Source organism: Hydractinia symbiolongicarpus, chromosome 8 (genome assembly GCF_029227915.1).
Source record: "Hydractinia symbiolongicarpus strain clone_291-10 chromosome 8, HSymV2.1, whole genome shotgun sequence".
In the NCBI taxonomy this organism is placed as follows: domain Eukaryota; kingdom Metazoa; phylum Cnidaria; class Hydrozoa; order Anthoathecata; family Hydractiniidae; genus Hydractinia; species Hydractinia symbiolongicarpus.
The window spans coordinates 11091640-11107760 of record NC_079882.1 but is presented as its reverse complement, the minus strand read 5'-3'; the positions used below and the strand labels follow the sequence as shown (position 1 = coordinate 11107760).

General features: G+C 29.7%; 1 protein-coding gene across 4 annotated transcripts; it reads left to right on the top strand.

Annotated features, from left to right (window-relative positions):
• The first annotated feature begins 298 nt into the window (after positions 1-298).
• LOC130653923 (E3 ubiquitin-protein ligase Mdm2-like) lies at positions 299-16111 on the top strand. 4 transcript variants are annotated; one of them, XM_057456419.1, is made up of 9 exons: positions 299-501; positions 1856-1976; positions 2050-2132; positions 2725-2756; positions 4800-5073; positions 5203-5368; positions 5808-5902; positions 11018-11072; positions 15451-15594. In XM_057456419.1, the coding sequence occupies exons 1-9, from the start codon at positions 450-452 to the stop codon at positions 15458-15460; spliced, it is 888 nt and encodes a 295-aa protein (XP_057312402.1). In that variant the 5' UTR covers positions 299-449; the 3' UTR covers positions 15461-15594. The 4 variants fall into 4 exon arrangements, with proteins under 4 accessions (XP_057312402.1, XP_057312399.1, XP_057312400.1 ...); XM_057456416.1 differs by lacking the exon at positions 11018-11072 and having other exon boundaries at positions 301-501; positions 15451-16111; XM_057456417.1 differs by lacking the exon at positions 11018-11072 and having other exon boundaries at positions 303-501; positions 2037-2132; positions 15451-16111.
• Positions 16112-16121: the final 10 nt, after the last annotated feature.

The following is a 16121-nucleotide window of genomic DNA, read 5'->3' as shown; positions in this document are numbered from 1 at the left end:
AAACTCATTTTAATATCCTCATTTAAAAAAAAAAGGTTTGTTCAACCTCGGTCCCAGGACCTATTGTCAATCTATTAATGAGCACTGCACCGATGAGAGACAAAAAGGCATTGGGAGGAGATTGGAAAGTTAAAGCTCAGTTATTTAACCCAGGGGTATTTACCGTTGTTCTTTTTCGTCAATCTAATAAAATACAGAATAAAAATTCTAAAGTGACTTCAATTTTTTACTGAATCTGCAAAATATTCAAATTTGCCTCGGTTAGTTCTATGTATTCAAAATATCATCTGGTAAAAACGACCGAATCAGTAAGGACGAAGTTAGTTATTCTTGGAAATTGTCCATAGGCAAAGGCCCGGGCAAGATTGTTTTATTGTTCTGTTTATATGTTCGTGTCCTTTTTAATATCGCCCTTCTTTTTATTTTAAAACATTTCTGAGGACACCAGAATGGCTACATCGTTAAGGTACAGAGAAAGAAATTCTCCATCAACAAGCTCGGGTTAGTATGTAGCCTAAGAGCAAGTATAACTATTATAGCTAGCTATAGCTACTTCTAAAGCCATGTTAGATTAGCTAGCAAAAGCTCTCTGCTAAGCAGCCAACAGCTTAACCAATAGCTATTCTCCCACACTGAGACTACTTTTAAACATTTCACTAATAAAACCTTTATATTTTATTCCGGAAAAAAACAATTTAAGTAGACAGTTAAACTGTAAAGTAAAATATAAAAGCTATTCAACCAAAAGTTAGCATGCTCATCCCCAGAGGTTTTTAAGAAACAGCAACGAGAAGGAAAGTGTAGCTAGCTATGCACGTGATGAACATTTTCGTTAGTCATATTACTAAAAATAGAAATTTCTTGTATAGCATTTACACATGCTAGCTCTACATGGCTGCTGCGTAGCGGACAAAAATGCTATGAAAAATAATTCCATTTACCCTCTCAGTTAAAACAGGATATCTCAAGAACAAAATAAGATTTTTATATTCTGTAAAAATAATAATAATCTTAGATAAATTGTCCATATTATTAAAAGAAAAAATTTTTTGGACACCTGTCCGAAATTGGTAAAATTTCTAAAAATGATTTAAAAATTATCATTTAGATGAATGTCTTCCACAATATCTCTGAAATAAAGTTAAGAAAACATGTTTTTTATGGTCCACAGGTTAGGTTAAATATTTTGAATGAAAATTACTTAATTTTATTACTGTCCGAAATTGTCCAAAGGGTTATATTTGGGCCAAATATGAGAACTATGTGAAAAACGGCCTTAAGAGCCTCAATGTAATAGTTGGCTAGCTAAAGAATAAAGTCAGAATGCAAGTCTAAAAACTCTAAAATCTCTTTTTATTTCAAGTATTTTAATTTTCATACATTATTTTTGGTTTGACAACTAAAAATAATATTTATTTTATATAAGTGAATAATTGACAAAAAGTGAAACAAACATTAAAACTATATCAAACAAAAAAACATTTTGGATGAAAATACCAAATTTTTTTACAGAAAAAAACAACAATTTGATTTGAAAAAAATCAAAGCATAAATGAAAAGATTTTCTTCATAAAAATTATGCTCATATAATAATACCTGTATAAAAATATAAAAACACATATATGTGCTATATATAAGAACAAGCTTTGTAGCACATTTCTTTCCTTCTTTGGTTTTATAATGAGTATAAGTTTAAAAAAATCACAAAACTGCCTTGAATTAATAAGTAAAAAGTCTCAATTTGCTTTTATTCAAATAATGACATCATTTTAATATTTTAAAGCCTTTTTTAACAAGGCATACTTCATTTTGCCTTTTTGTATAAAATTTCAACACTGTAACATTTTCTTTCTAGAAGGTTCAATCCCATTTGGTGTGGGATACTTGCCACAAAGTTATGGAGAAAATGTCCTGGATGAAGAAGATTCTGATTGTTCAGGAAAATATGATGAATTCCCAAAATTATACAACGGATCGTAAGTTTATACAGTAAAATATTTGTGAAGGGAAATGTACATAAAAGTAATTGTGTATAGTTTTTATTTTTAGATTCAGCTCTTTACAATACTTACGTTTTTTGCGAGGAACGTATGCTGGCTATGAAACCACTAGGTTTTCAACCACTTCAGAATGTGTGTTGTTAAATAATTATTTTTTATTATTTTGATGTATGCATTTTGGAATGCATGGTAATAAAATTTTGCACACTTTATTTTTTCTTTTGTTTATAAACAACTCTTTGTTCAATTTTTTTAAAGTTATAAACTGTCAAAGATTAAGGGTGTGGAAAAAATTAGCTTTGGTTGTGGGGGGGGGGGGTAGTTTTTTTCCTAGGGTACTTTATATTTGGTGATTTAATGTAAAGGAAAGTTTATCTATACTCAAGGGGAAGAAATTTAAATTATTTACTTGACAGGAGAGAGAAGGATGTGAATATGAATATCTTCAAAATGAGGAAAGCTTTTTTAAAAAATCCAAAAGACTTGTTAAACGTTTTAAGTTCTATAGTAAAATCCGACATTGGTTTTCATCTCAGGGTCCCTTACATTCACATAATTTCGATACATTTTTGTGTACAATAAGTATATACATTTAAGCCAATTTTTGTGTGGAGGCATATTGTGATGTTTCAACTTCTGTGCCTAATATTTTTAATCAATTGATTGTGTAATATATAATGGTTTAAAATCAGCATTTTTTTAATATACTGTTATTATTTTATAGCTGAAGTAGACAGTGAAGCTTTTTCTCCTAGCGTGAGTTCTCTTTTATTAGTATTTTTTTATATTTTACAATAGAAAAAGAAGGAAAATGATCTTTAAAATAAAATAGACACTTTTGCTATTAAATTGCCAAATATTTCTTTGCACATTCTAAGTCAGTGGTCATATTTGATATGAACAAAACAGTCAGACAGTAGCCCCATCAAAGGGAAATGAGAATTCTTACTCAAGTGGGTGTCCAAATAATGTAATAGGTATTAATTCGTTTTTATTGAGCTAAAAAAAAATAATTCTGTTCATGGCTGATCTTGAAAATAGAAATTTAAGTCACATTCTGTAGACTTCAGAATAAGCTACATCAGCCGTTTTGACTAGTAAAACCAGTGGAAATTATGAGAATTGCAGTTGCTCTTTGACATACATCGACAGGATCCACAAAAAGTAAGTTTTTTAGCCTGCCACTCAACTTTGTTCGCAAAATTTTTTATTGTAAGTGGCAAAACTATGTTTACTGCAAGGTTGTAAAGTTGCAGCTGATTTTGATTTGGTTAAATGCAGTTAAATTTTTACTTTTTATGTATTTTACATCTTTGCTTCCTGGTTTTCTCAAAAGAGAAAAATCTACAACAACAAAAATTATATTTAGACTATACAGTTCTTTTTAAAACTAAAAAAGAAGCATTGAAAAGTTATTTGCTCATGCAGTGAAAAAAAAAATAATTACATGTTAAAAGGTGCCAAATGCATAGTAGTTGCATTACCTACTGGAAGAACTGAAAAAAAATTTTATAGCATGTTCGCAAGGTAGGAAGGTAGTAAACTCCAAAGCTGTTTCTGATCAACAAAAGTTCTAAAGTTTTTTGTTTCTATCGACTACGGTTTATAAAAAAAGATGTCTTAGCCTTTCTAATTATCATTGTAAGGAACTAAAATAATAACTTACTTTGCTACATTACGTTTTCCTAAATTAGCATTTTCAAATAAACAACTGTTATTTATTCGAAATCTAATTATGTTAAACATCTAGTTGTAAGTAAGTTTTCTAGATATGTCAATTTCCTTAAAACCATCTGCATGCATTGAAATGTAGATTATTAATATTCATGTACCTTGTAAAAATCATTACATTATTTTTTAACTTAGGTTTCTTTGTTTTAAAGGCTTTAAAATCGTACTCACGAACTAAATTTCACTGTGTTAGTTTTGTTTCTTTCAGTTTTTTAAATCACTGAAAAATGAAGTTTGTATGCATTTCACCACTGTTAGCAGAAATTATGTCTCTCCACCGCAGTTTACTTCTTTTGTTAATTGCTCAACGAAGCAGATCTTTGATTGTTGTTCAGAGATGGAATAAACATAGTTAATACAACTATGGAATAAAGCAGTAAATTATTTTATAAATGAATTTTTTGTTTTTTACAATATATACTACAGCAAGTACATTTGTCGTAAATGTGTAAAAAAATCACAAGCATTTGAACAATTTGCCAGATGCAAAATACATGGTCAAGATTTATTATGTTTAGCTAAAAATTTAACGTATCTATTTACAATTTTACATAGACTGCAACATACAACTTGCTTTTCTAAAATGTTAACCAATAAGGTGCAAAAAAATGTTTTAAAAAGTCCAGAGGACTTGATAGAATTAGATGTTTATTTGCGGTAAGAAGCATTTATGATTTTAATTGCCATATTCTGTATATTTATAGCCTTAATTGAGTTACTAATTACTGATAAAGATTTTAATATTCTTTGAAATGATTTTTAACTTCTTATAATTGGGGAAAGTGCAACATAAGTATAAAAACAAATTCTTCCGATACATTTTTACACATTATTTTATTTTGTTTTGAAATGCAGTGTAACATTAGAATGATGTTCCTTGGTTTGTTTTAAAAATAAACAAGCTGACAGTGTTTACCTTTTTAAGACATAAACATTCTCTATTTACTTTTCATTGAAACGTCATGTTTATAAATACATGTCAAGTTCATTTTCCAACAGGTATATAAAATTTATTCATGCCTAAAAAACTAACAGGCAGTGTTTTATAAGATCACCTTGCATATTTAGAGATCAAGTCCTAGGTTATCTAATGCTGCCTCAGTTACAACAACAAGTGATGAGATTAATGAATCTGATGTACAGTATGAAAGTGATAGTAACTGCCTGATACCAAGGATTGAAGAATTACAACAAGTCAGAAACTCTACAACAGGACTAATTACATACCAGTTTGTGCCAATATACACAACACGAATTTATGACGAAGTTTTTGAATATGAAGCTGATTCAGAACCAGAGTCAGAGCCTGCAGAAAACAGTGATTTTGGGGAATGTCAAAACAGTATTGAATATTTTCTTCTTATATATATTATATAAATTACTTTTATATATGCATGGCAAGCAGCTGCTAGTATTTTTTTATTTAATTCTTGAACTCCATTCTTTAAAAAATTATATATTTTACTTTTAGCACCTAAATGGATAGGACAAAAGGATGATGCAGAAGATGAGCTATCAGAATTATCAGAAGTGTTTTTTGAAAAAAAATGGGACTGCCCAAGTTGTTATAATAAAAACCATTCAATGAGTAATAGATGTGCACAATGTTTTCTTTTAACAGGAAATTCTCTGAAAAGGTATGGGACCATCACTTGTGTTTTTGCTTTGCTCTCTACTTTATTTATTGTGACAATTATTAGATAGATGTAAAATATCATTTTTTTTTTTTTTTTTTTTGCTTTAATTTAAAGACTTGTCGATTTTGTAGCAAACTCATGAGTCCAATAAACTTTACCAAGTAACTTTTCATGTGCTTGTACAAGTAATAATATGAGTAATCATGGTACCAAACCATATATTATTACAGATCTGAAACAATAGAACGTGATATTAGTAGCACATGTTATTGTATGTTGCTTACAAATTAATGAAGTATTGTAAAATAAAGTTAAGGTGAATAAAATAAGTTGATTTATTATTTGTTGTACATGTAATTCTTGATTTTTAAATTAAAGAGTAAAAACGTCTTTAGCGAAGTACCTTGAATGTATTACTAATAGATTTTTCTAATTATAGGTCAGTTTCCAGTCCACCTCTCATTGACACAGACAAAAAAAGACAGTTTACGATGCCATCATCAACAATAACATCGCGAGACATGAATTTATCAAGTAAGCTATAAATAACTTTAAAACTCCTTTATAATAAACGTCAGAATAATTAATTATCATTATTATTTTATAGCAAATTGGTTTAAACACCTATCATAAACGAAAACTTTGTACAAAAATTCGAAACGTTTTCAGATTTTTTTTACAAATTGTCTGATGTTTTCTTTACAGTATAGTTTTGACATTGGTAGTTTTGAAATTTGGATAAAGTTTTAGCTTTTGATTTAAAAAATATCTGTTTGTGTAAGTTATTTGTGTGGACAAATTTAAGGTTTACGTTAGCTACACTATAAATTTATGCATATTTTGTTTTATAAAGTATAGATGTTTTTGTTATTATAATTGTATATTCGAATACTTGTTTGAATTATTAACAAATGCAAATCTGTGAAAAAAACATAACACTATTTTTGCATAAACTTTAAATTAAAATATTTCTGTGCACTTCACCAAACTGTTTTGTTGAATACCTGCAATATGCAATACTAATGCACTTGACGTTTAGGACGTTCATAATAAGTCTTATTTACGTAGGAATCATTCTTACAAACCGCATTTACGAAATTACTTTTTTCAACCAATAAGATGTTAATTATAACAATACAATAGTATTCCAGTGGAACAACTTATATTGCAACAGTGTGAGGACGTATGATTTCTCAAGATCATCAAGTTCTCAACAACAGTAGTTACATGTAATTAAACTTTATTTGTTTTTTGTGTCAATAGAAATAACTTTGACTGTGTGAAGGAAATGTCAACTTTTTATTTACTATATAAAATCATATCTTCCTGTGCAAAATTTGTTCTTTGTAGTGATCATTTTTAAACATCCTGTTATACTTCATCTCAATTTCTGACGAAATAAAATAGCTTTACATTATATTTGTTGCACAATATTATAAACGTGCATTAAACAAAAAAATTTTGTTACCAATGTCAAGCTTTTTTTTGAGAATACACTTCGTACCCAGTTTCTATGTAGGAATGCCAAAATTTAACAAATTTGAATTTTGTGATGACTAAATTTTTGTTGACAAACAGTCAGGTTTAATTACCTTTAATTGACAACCTCTGGTGAATTGTTTAGGTGAAGTTTAATAATTTATAAGAGACAGATGATAGAAGTTTGTTTGTATAAATACATATGCATTATTATCTTTCAGATAACCTTGGATTTTCCATAGGATTAAGGGAAATGTCAGGGGATTTCCTGTGATGTCTTTGATAGTCATAGTAAGTTTATCAAAGACAAGTTTTAAGATTTGTGGAAAATACACTTTTGATACCGAAACAAAATTAATTTGAAAAAAACTAAGTTTGTTTTTTTCATCAAGAAAGTTACCTTTATTTGAGGGAAATAAATAATGTCAATTTGCTAATTTATTTATTGAGCGGAAATAAAACAGACAATAGTAGACAATATACACGTGATTAAGAGAACAATAAAATGTAATTATCTGTGTTTTTTTGTATAATAAAGTCTTTAAAATAAACAAACGTTTTTACAAAAGAAACAAATGTCAGAATAAAAATAATCACTTAGAAAATGTGACATGTTAATACAGCTACTCTTTAAGGAAAAGTTACCAATCGACTTTGCTTATTACAAACAGACACACTTAGCATAGTATTATATTAGATAAAATAAAACAGATTATTTGTAAATGTGAAAAAAAGACGGGTACTTAGCTTTACCTTTTACTTTGGCTAGAGAAAAAGTTTCAACTTCAGCCTTTCCAATTTGAATTTACCTGTGTCAGCAAAAATTTAGATGTCTGCCTGCCTGCTTTGTTAACACACCTGCAATTGTGTAACTTATAGTAAGATAATGAAAAATGGTCACCAAAATTTGTGAGATAAAAGAAGTCGAAATGATAATTAGGTAGAAATTTTTTTGCATTCATTTTATCAAAAAAGTCTAGAACCTAGTCTAAGTCATAGCTTCAATTTTTACAGAAGTTGTGAGGAATTATTTTGTAAAATTTACTACCTTCCACTAATATTAAAAGCCGTAAGATGATATGTCATAGCAGTAAGTTATTTAGTATTTGCAGATCGTTTTGCACTTCAACGACTTAGTGTCAGTAAAAAAAGTTTAGGATATTGTGAAAATCAAAAATAGCTTGTTTACAAATAGGATTTTTCAATTTAAAGTTGTTTTAGGGTGCCATTACGTAATGAAATTGGGATAAAAAAAATATATTAGCTGTATATTTACTTTCTGAGTTCCAAAATTTAGGCGTTTTAAAAGGAGGCTAACAAGACTTTTGTAAAACATTGGGAATTTTGACCAAATGTTGAAAAAATACGTATATACATTTTCTTTTCAGAAAAACATGATCAAAGCCTGAGTCAAATAAATCAGAGCAACTGATCTTGTTATTATGTTTTTACGCCAAATGTTGGTTAAGCTCTATTACCACATTTTATTAACACACAACCTGGTTTAAATAGGGTTAATTACTACAGGACAATGAATATGTTAAAAAGATATCAGAGATAAGGCTGCCTAAAATTTGCCTAAAGTAACCTGGGAAAATAATACTTTAACTCCATTATGGCAAAAACTAAAACATAGTATTCACCACCAGATACTTGCCATCACACTATGGAATAAATTTGTGGAATAAATATACTGGCTGTCAAGCTGGATATATGTGGCACAATATATTGCCATTAATAAATCTGTTTACCTATTCTTTTAAATTACTATGTCAAGTTACACTCAATATACTATAATACACAATTAAAAAAATTTACCGCGGTACATTCTCAAAGTAAAAAACATTAGAATTACATAACTATTCGAAAATAAGGAACAAAGGAAAATCACGAGAAGTGTAGTACGTCAGCTAGTGTAATTTCAGATCACAAAACGAAAGTACCTCTTGGTGATATAGATACGTAGCTAAAACATCAAAATAAATACATTTAAGATTTGTATATAGGTGAAAAAGGTTGTCAAGATCCAACTAAACTATAAAGATTTAGGAAAATATAAATAAGGAAGCAAAAAAGAAGTACAAAGAACTATAAAGGGACATAAAGAAGTTGTGGCTACCCTAGCCAGTTTTGAAGTTACATCGTCACATTTTGGGAAGCCTGGATGATAATTGAAACTGTGAGTAAGCTACCACTATAATAATCATTTTTAAAAGAAACCTAAGCTACTCCGGACGTATTATAATATGGATTGCATTAGTGCAAAACAAGCCATAAAAATCTTGCCTAACAGTCTTGCTTAGAATATGCTACCACATTTCTCGTGTTGTTGGTTTGTATATGTTGAAAAAAAATCTCTTTTTTTTTCTTACATCCCATTTTTGAGTTCCAGGGGCAATAACTTTGGAATAAACAAAAAATAATAAAAAAGTGATGGCATATTTCAGTCCAAGCTGTCACTATCTTCTTCAGAGCTTCATTATTTTTGGCAATAGGAATTTTGCAGATTTTTTAATATATCATTAGAAAGCTCATAATTTTCTTTATAAGAATATGATAAATTTTTTTCGAATTTTTGCTACAAACGACCTCGCATATATGTAATGACAAATATAACCAATAAACTGATAGTGGTAAGTTAATTTAAGTTTGTGCCAAGAAATAGTAAATTCAAAAATTAGTGAATTGAAAGGTAAGGGAAATGTTTATGACTCTGTGCTGCAGTACATGGTAGGAACAATAACAAGACCACAAAAAACAGATAGGTGTATGCAGGTATGCTTTGTCTCATCTTGCGTTCTACATTCACAATGTTATTATAAGTTGTAATAACTTTTAAATAACCTTTAAAAATTAAATTAAAAATATGTAAAAATGCTCAAGTAGCATTGTACAGCTTTAATTTGGAATGGCGGGAAATGCGCTGTCCTGAGTATTAAGGGGAATTTAGTGTCAAAATTTTCTAAGAACTCTTTATTGCCCACTGATGCTATATTGCTACCACAGCAGCCTTTCTTATCCAACTTACTCGTCAAGAAATTTCGGGCTTGACTTCACATTAGCAAACTGTTTTGCGTTGGCAATTATCTTTTGATTTGCCATTCCATGTTCCCATGTTCAAACAACAGTTAATTAAGAATGACATGAAAAAAAACAAAGTAAAAATTTGTAGACATGAATCAAGAATTTTAATGAATTGGGATTTTTTCATAAAATGTCAGCATTTGCTTACATATTCAAAGTGCTAACATGAATTAGAAGGTCTGCATAGAGATCTCTGCATTAAAAAGCTGTTGTACACACCAAATGAAAGAAGTGTAATGCATCTTTCTGCAGATGGCTGACTTACTGTCTGTAAATGTCCTGCTGAAGAGGAATGTTAAGTGCAAGTTCCTTTTGCTTTTTAAAATTGTACACCAGTTACAATTTGGTTCAAGAAGAAAGTTTATTATCACCACACTTCCTCCATTTTTAAATTTTAATAAGAGTAAATTGCTCATGGATAGAAATTTGCTAATTTCCAGTAAGATTGTATTTATTGTATTGTATTTGTACAGTAAATTTCTCTTCTTGGACTACAAGCATTTTCTATAAGAAGAACTCTTATAAGAAGAGTAAAACTAACATATATAATTTAAAATAATTTACCTACACTGATAAAGAAGTATGAACAAAGTTATGTACCAGCAGATTATTTTAAAGTGATTATTTGATAAAAAAAAATATGCCAGGCTTATATTATAGAGCTGACAAAATTGTTTGACCAGTCTTCTTATATTTTCCAAAAATATAACTTTTCCGAATATGTATATATGCTGCATAAATTATGTCGTCATAATTAAGTGAAATGTTCAGTTATCTGTGAAGTCAAATTCAAACTTTATCAATGTATAGGTTTTATGGAGGTGAGAGCTTTTACATTACTTCGTAATACCTTAAAGCCTACACACTGTTTTACAATAATCTTTTATGGGTTAAACTTGTATAGGCTCTTATATATTGAGAAAATGTGATTGGAAACAGTTATATAAATGTACACACTATTGTATAACGTTTTGTGGTTGTCAGTTAGTATCATCAGATTTTGTGTCTTCATATTCAATGTTGAATTAAGTTTATTCTCTATATTTTTGAAATTCTAATTTGGTTACAGAAGGTTTCCCTTTTTAGAATCAGATAAGCTGAAATATCTCAAGTTCGGAAAGGAGGCAATATTTTGTAATAGGTAATTGATTTATGGAAGACTTAACGCTTTCTGTTACTGTGTTCAACAGATGCACTTGTATCTTTTGTTGCTAATTAATTCTTGTCATCGGTGGTTTTGCAGGTTTATATGGGTTATCTTATTCAGATTGTAGTTAAATGTGTGATAATAAACAATCAAGATGTAAGTCATGCAAACAACATTTTGTTTATGGTTCCAATAATTGTTAGTCATGCTTCGAATCGAGAACATAATTTAGCTTGTGACATTAGTATCAATTTTACTAAACCAAGAGAAAGTCTAAGAAGTCTAAAATTGTCTGGGCCACCAACAATTTCTTTCTGCAAAAATCTCAGATCATACTAATTAAACTCGTACAGTATAGCAAAGTTTTCAGGCCTCCTGCAGACTCCTAATCTTAAGTCGTTTCAAAACTTCTCTATTCTCAAAAGTAGTAGTACTCAGCACTTTTTTCAATTCTATGCAAATATGATTATGTAAACCTTTTGCATTTCATTTTACTTTGTAAAGTATATTACGTTTTCAATTGCGTTCATTATCAGGTGTTAATACAGATTTTAAATTTACGTCTCAGTAAAATGAAAAAATCAATATTTGCAAATTTACCACGCTTTAGAAAAAACCTTTTTTTTTAATTTTGATGCCATCCCGTGCGTTGCTATGGTATTGCGCCCGTATTGCCACTGTATGTTTTATTGATATCACCATTAGTTCTAAAATTCTTTTATTTTTATAGAGAAAAATCTCAAAAACAGTTGTGCCACAAAATTAAAACAAACTTTAAAATTTTGCCACTTTTAAAGTATACTTTTTACTACCTTGCGGGTCTAGTATTGATAAAGATACGTGACTATATCTTTGTCCCGTATGGAGATTTTGACGTCATCTGTTACATATCGTATTAAGCATTATTTCTGCTTGTGGAACAAACATTTTAGCGTATTGATAAAGTCTATATTTTCATTAAGGGGATTTCCCGTAAACAAAGAATTTAGAGTGTAGGGAATTTCTCACAAACAATAATGCGATCTAGTGTTCGGATTGAAATGAAATTTGGTGTACTGTACAAGCAAATCATGCTGAATCTGATGCTGGCATGATATGAACAAGAACATTTGTTAAAGTATAATTTATTTATCAACTAATTTTTTTTTATTTTATTTTTTATTAACACATAGCTGCAGTAAAAAAACTTTATAAGTTTATGTCAATGCGCAAACACGTGGATTGATACAACTAAGTTCGTAACTAGGTCTCTTAATGTTTTTACTTCACTTAAAAGTATTTTGCACGATTGGTGCTCGATGCTGATCGTGCACGTGAGTTTTTTTGACCTGCTTTATTGTGTTTTTGGTAAAGGAATGTAAATGAATATGCACCTCAATTTTTCTCAATGTTTCTTTTTCAAAAAATAACATTTGTTCCTATGTAGTCTGACAATCAGTCTCTCTTCGAGCTCGGACCATGTCCGGACAGAGTTTTAATTATTTTCCCATATCCTTGTTGCGATAATACGTTTAAGAAGTTTGGCTGGCTCGTATGCTATTACAGTAAAGCAAAATTTATTTAGACTTGTTTTGCGAGCAGTTGACATATATTATACGTTTTGTTAAAATTTTTATCATTTTTTGCCCCATTTCAGTTTTTTTATACTGTTTAGTGCAGTCAAGAACACTAATGAATAAAAATAAAATCATTTTTAAAACATGTTTTAAGGTTTTGTGCTATCAGTAATAAAAGTTACAAGTGATTTCTAGCATTTGATCATCTTCATTTCATAAATGTGTTGTTATGTCTTCTAAAATTAAAGGGTGGATTTTACAGAATGCTCACGGAAATATAGTATCTTTTAGCTACAATAAACAGAACAAATATCCCATTTTGGGTCAAATTTCTAGAAATTTGACCACTGAACTTTGTCTGAACCCTGTCAGAGAGAAGTGAATTTTAAGTTGAAGGAGTTTCACTTTAAGAAATTATTCGAACAATTTAAGTTTTTTGGGATTTCAGTTTTTGAGATAGGAGTAATTTTACTTAACTAACCTGTAGCTACCTAAAAATAAACCAAATCAGAGAACTTTGTTTGTGCCACTAATTTTACAGACAAAAATGGAATTTATATTTTAGCTCTAATGTCAACCAATTGAACGTTCTTTTAGCTATAAGTAATTTTTTAATCAAACTATTATCAGTGTGCCAAAATATCCAATTTTCTTTTTATGCAATTCTGAACAAAAACCTCTAAGCCATTTTCGTTAAACATTCATACGTAAGTGGTAAAACAACCATATAATACCATTTGTGAGGATATAATCAGTGTTTTCTTGCAAGCCAGATACACAATAAGAACTGTATGAAAGTCCTAAATATTACAGTGATTGTCAATGTCAATTTGGTGCAACTAGAGAAAATATGAACCATATGCTTAATTTTTTACTAAATCTGAGCCTGTAAACGTTATGCTAATGAAAAAACATGTATATACAAAACAAATTACATACCATTTTAAAACAAGTTGATTTCATATGAAAGAACTTGTCTGGGAATTTGTATTTTTTATTTTTTTATTTTTAAAAACCTTGATCGGTTTTAAAGTTGTCCATTCTATAGTTTTCCAATTGGTTTAGAATATGTTTTGTTTACATGCATGCCATGTATGTTGACTGGTTTTGCGCTTGACTCTATAAAAATGTAAATAAAAATCTCTTCATTTCTACTCATTTTTAAAAGTCTTTCCTTGGAGGAAAGAATACGGAAGGAAAAACAACTTCATTTCCGTATGCTTTAAATGTATTGAATTTTCGTGAAAACTTGAACAACACGTTTAGAAATAAGCGTTGTTTAACTGTGATTAACCTATTTTTACAGGCTTGAGTATACCACTTTGATCATGAGAAAAAATACTGCTAGATGGGCGCCGGACAAATGCCGACAAAATGTGTGGAAGATTAATGTTTATTTTAACTGATAAAATAAGTTCCGATTTCAGAAAGTCGTTTTATAACGAGATATAAACTTTCTTTCTTTGTTTACAAAATGAGATAGCACGTGCTTTCGTTGTTAATTATGCATTTGTAATATACATAATTAGATATCACGAGATAAATTGCAAATATGGTATATGTACTTACAACTAAACACAAAAGTAGAGCTTCAAATGTAAAATAGTTGTTTCAAGAGTATTTGTGTGTTTTAAGAGACATGCATACGAGAAAAATGTTAATTAAATTTCAAAAACTTAATGTTTGTTTTTAAAGAAATGTGCTAACAGTGAAGTGATATTTTGTTGCAGTTTGCACGTGTTTTATCTGTGAAATATTAAACTCGCTCGCCAAAGATCAAACATGCAAAAACATGTAAAGGGTCTGATACACTTGTACAATATCACTGAAATATACCTTATAATATTATTATAATTTCTTAAAATATATGGTTATAATTTCTTATAATGTAGCTATAATCTATATTATAATGCCCGTATACGTCTGTCTGTCTGTCACACAAAATGGTAGCTTTGCTGCGTAATAGCGCACGCAATGCGGTGTAAAAAGGACGGGCGAACCCGTGGATTTTCCATGGGCTAACGACTAGTATGTATAATTTCAACACCTGGCATGTGCGTCATAACCTCATAATTTGCTGCATTTTGCGTGACAGACGGACGGACGGACAGACGTATACGGGTATTATAATATAGATAGTCGTTAGCCCGTGGAAAAATCCACGGGTTCGCCCGTCGCAGCTAAGCTACCATTTTGCGTGACAGACAGACGGACGGACAGACGTATACGGGAATTATAATATAGATTATAAGTATACTGTAAAAAATTTAACTGTATTAACTGTATTATAGAATATAATTAATGATATTATACAAGTGTATCCTGGTCTTAATCAAAATTTTAGTTTTTGAAAAGATGGCTTTGAGAAAAAATAGCAGAAGTGAATAACAGCTCGTTTAAAAATGTTTTTATGTATAATTTTAAAAAGTTATTACTTTAGCAACAAACTTTTTCATTCAGAAATTAACCAACCAGAGAATAATGTAATATTTTACTTAAAGCCAATAATAACCACGTATTTCAATTTTCGAATAACTTTGTCACAAAACCGCCCAAGTTTAAATTTAAGTTTCTATACAGACACCTGCTAAAACCTCGTGGAGTGTTTCAATAGAATCAAGAGGGTTGTTTCTCCTTCTGCATTTCTTCCTCCAAGGTCTCTCACATAGCAGTAGAAAACCTCCTCAACTTTCATCATTTCTTCTACAATTTTCATTTTAGCTTAGTAAAATTTTCCCTAAATAATTTTTGACCTTTTTTTGGTAATTTCAATAAATGCTGGCAAATAACCTATCCATTTTTTAATTCTTTTTTAGGAACTTCTAACGTTACAAAAGAAAATAATATCAACGATAGTGGTTTTGAAAGCATGTCCAGTCAGGAATTAACCGTGGAAGGTAATACCACACAATCTGATGTCCTTGATACAGCATTGTCTGACGTGCAAAGTACGTGTTCGTGTCCTGTGGATAGTAAATTGCAAGAGAATGTTAAGCCAGTGATATCAGAAGCACGTATCGATACGAATGTGCTAAGCAGAAGAACGAATTCTTCGACTCCGTTTTTGATACCACACAGTTTGCAAAAAACACCAACTATAAACAATACATCTAGCCCGGATAATTTCCAATGTACATCCAAAACTGATTTGCTACCAAAAAAAACTGCAGATGATGAACAGGATTCTTTTGAATGTGATAATTTGATTTTTTTAAAACCAGAGAGTGATCCGTTTTTTCAGCAAAAGTGTTGCGTGTGTCTTGAAGGAGTGCGTAATGCAACTTTTATTCATGGTGATACTGGACACCAATGTTGTTGTTATGATTGCGCGAAAACTTTGAAAGAAATGAAAAAGAAATGTCCCATATGTCGCAAGAGAATTGATCATGTTATAGTTAACTATTTTTGAATTTTTAAAATCAATCTATGCCGTTGTAAATGGAAATTTACTGAAATATAAATTCATCTTGTTTTTTATATTCATGTT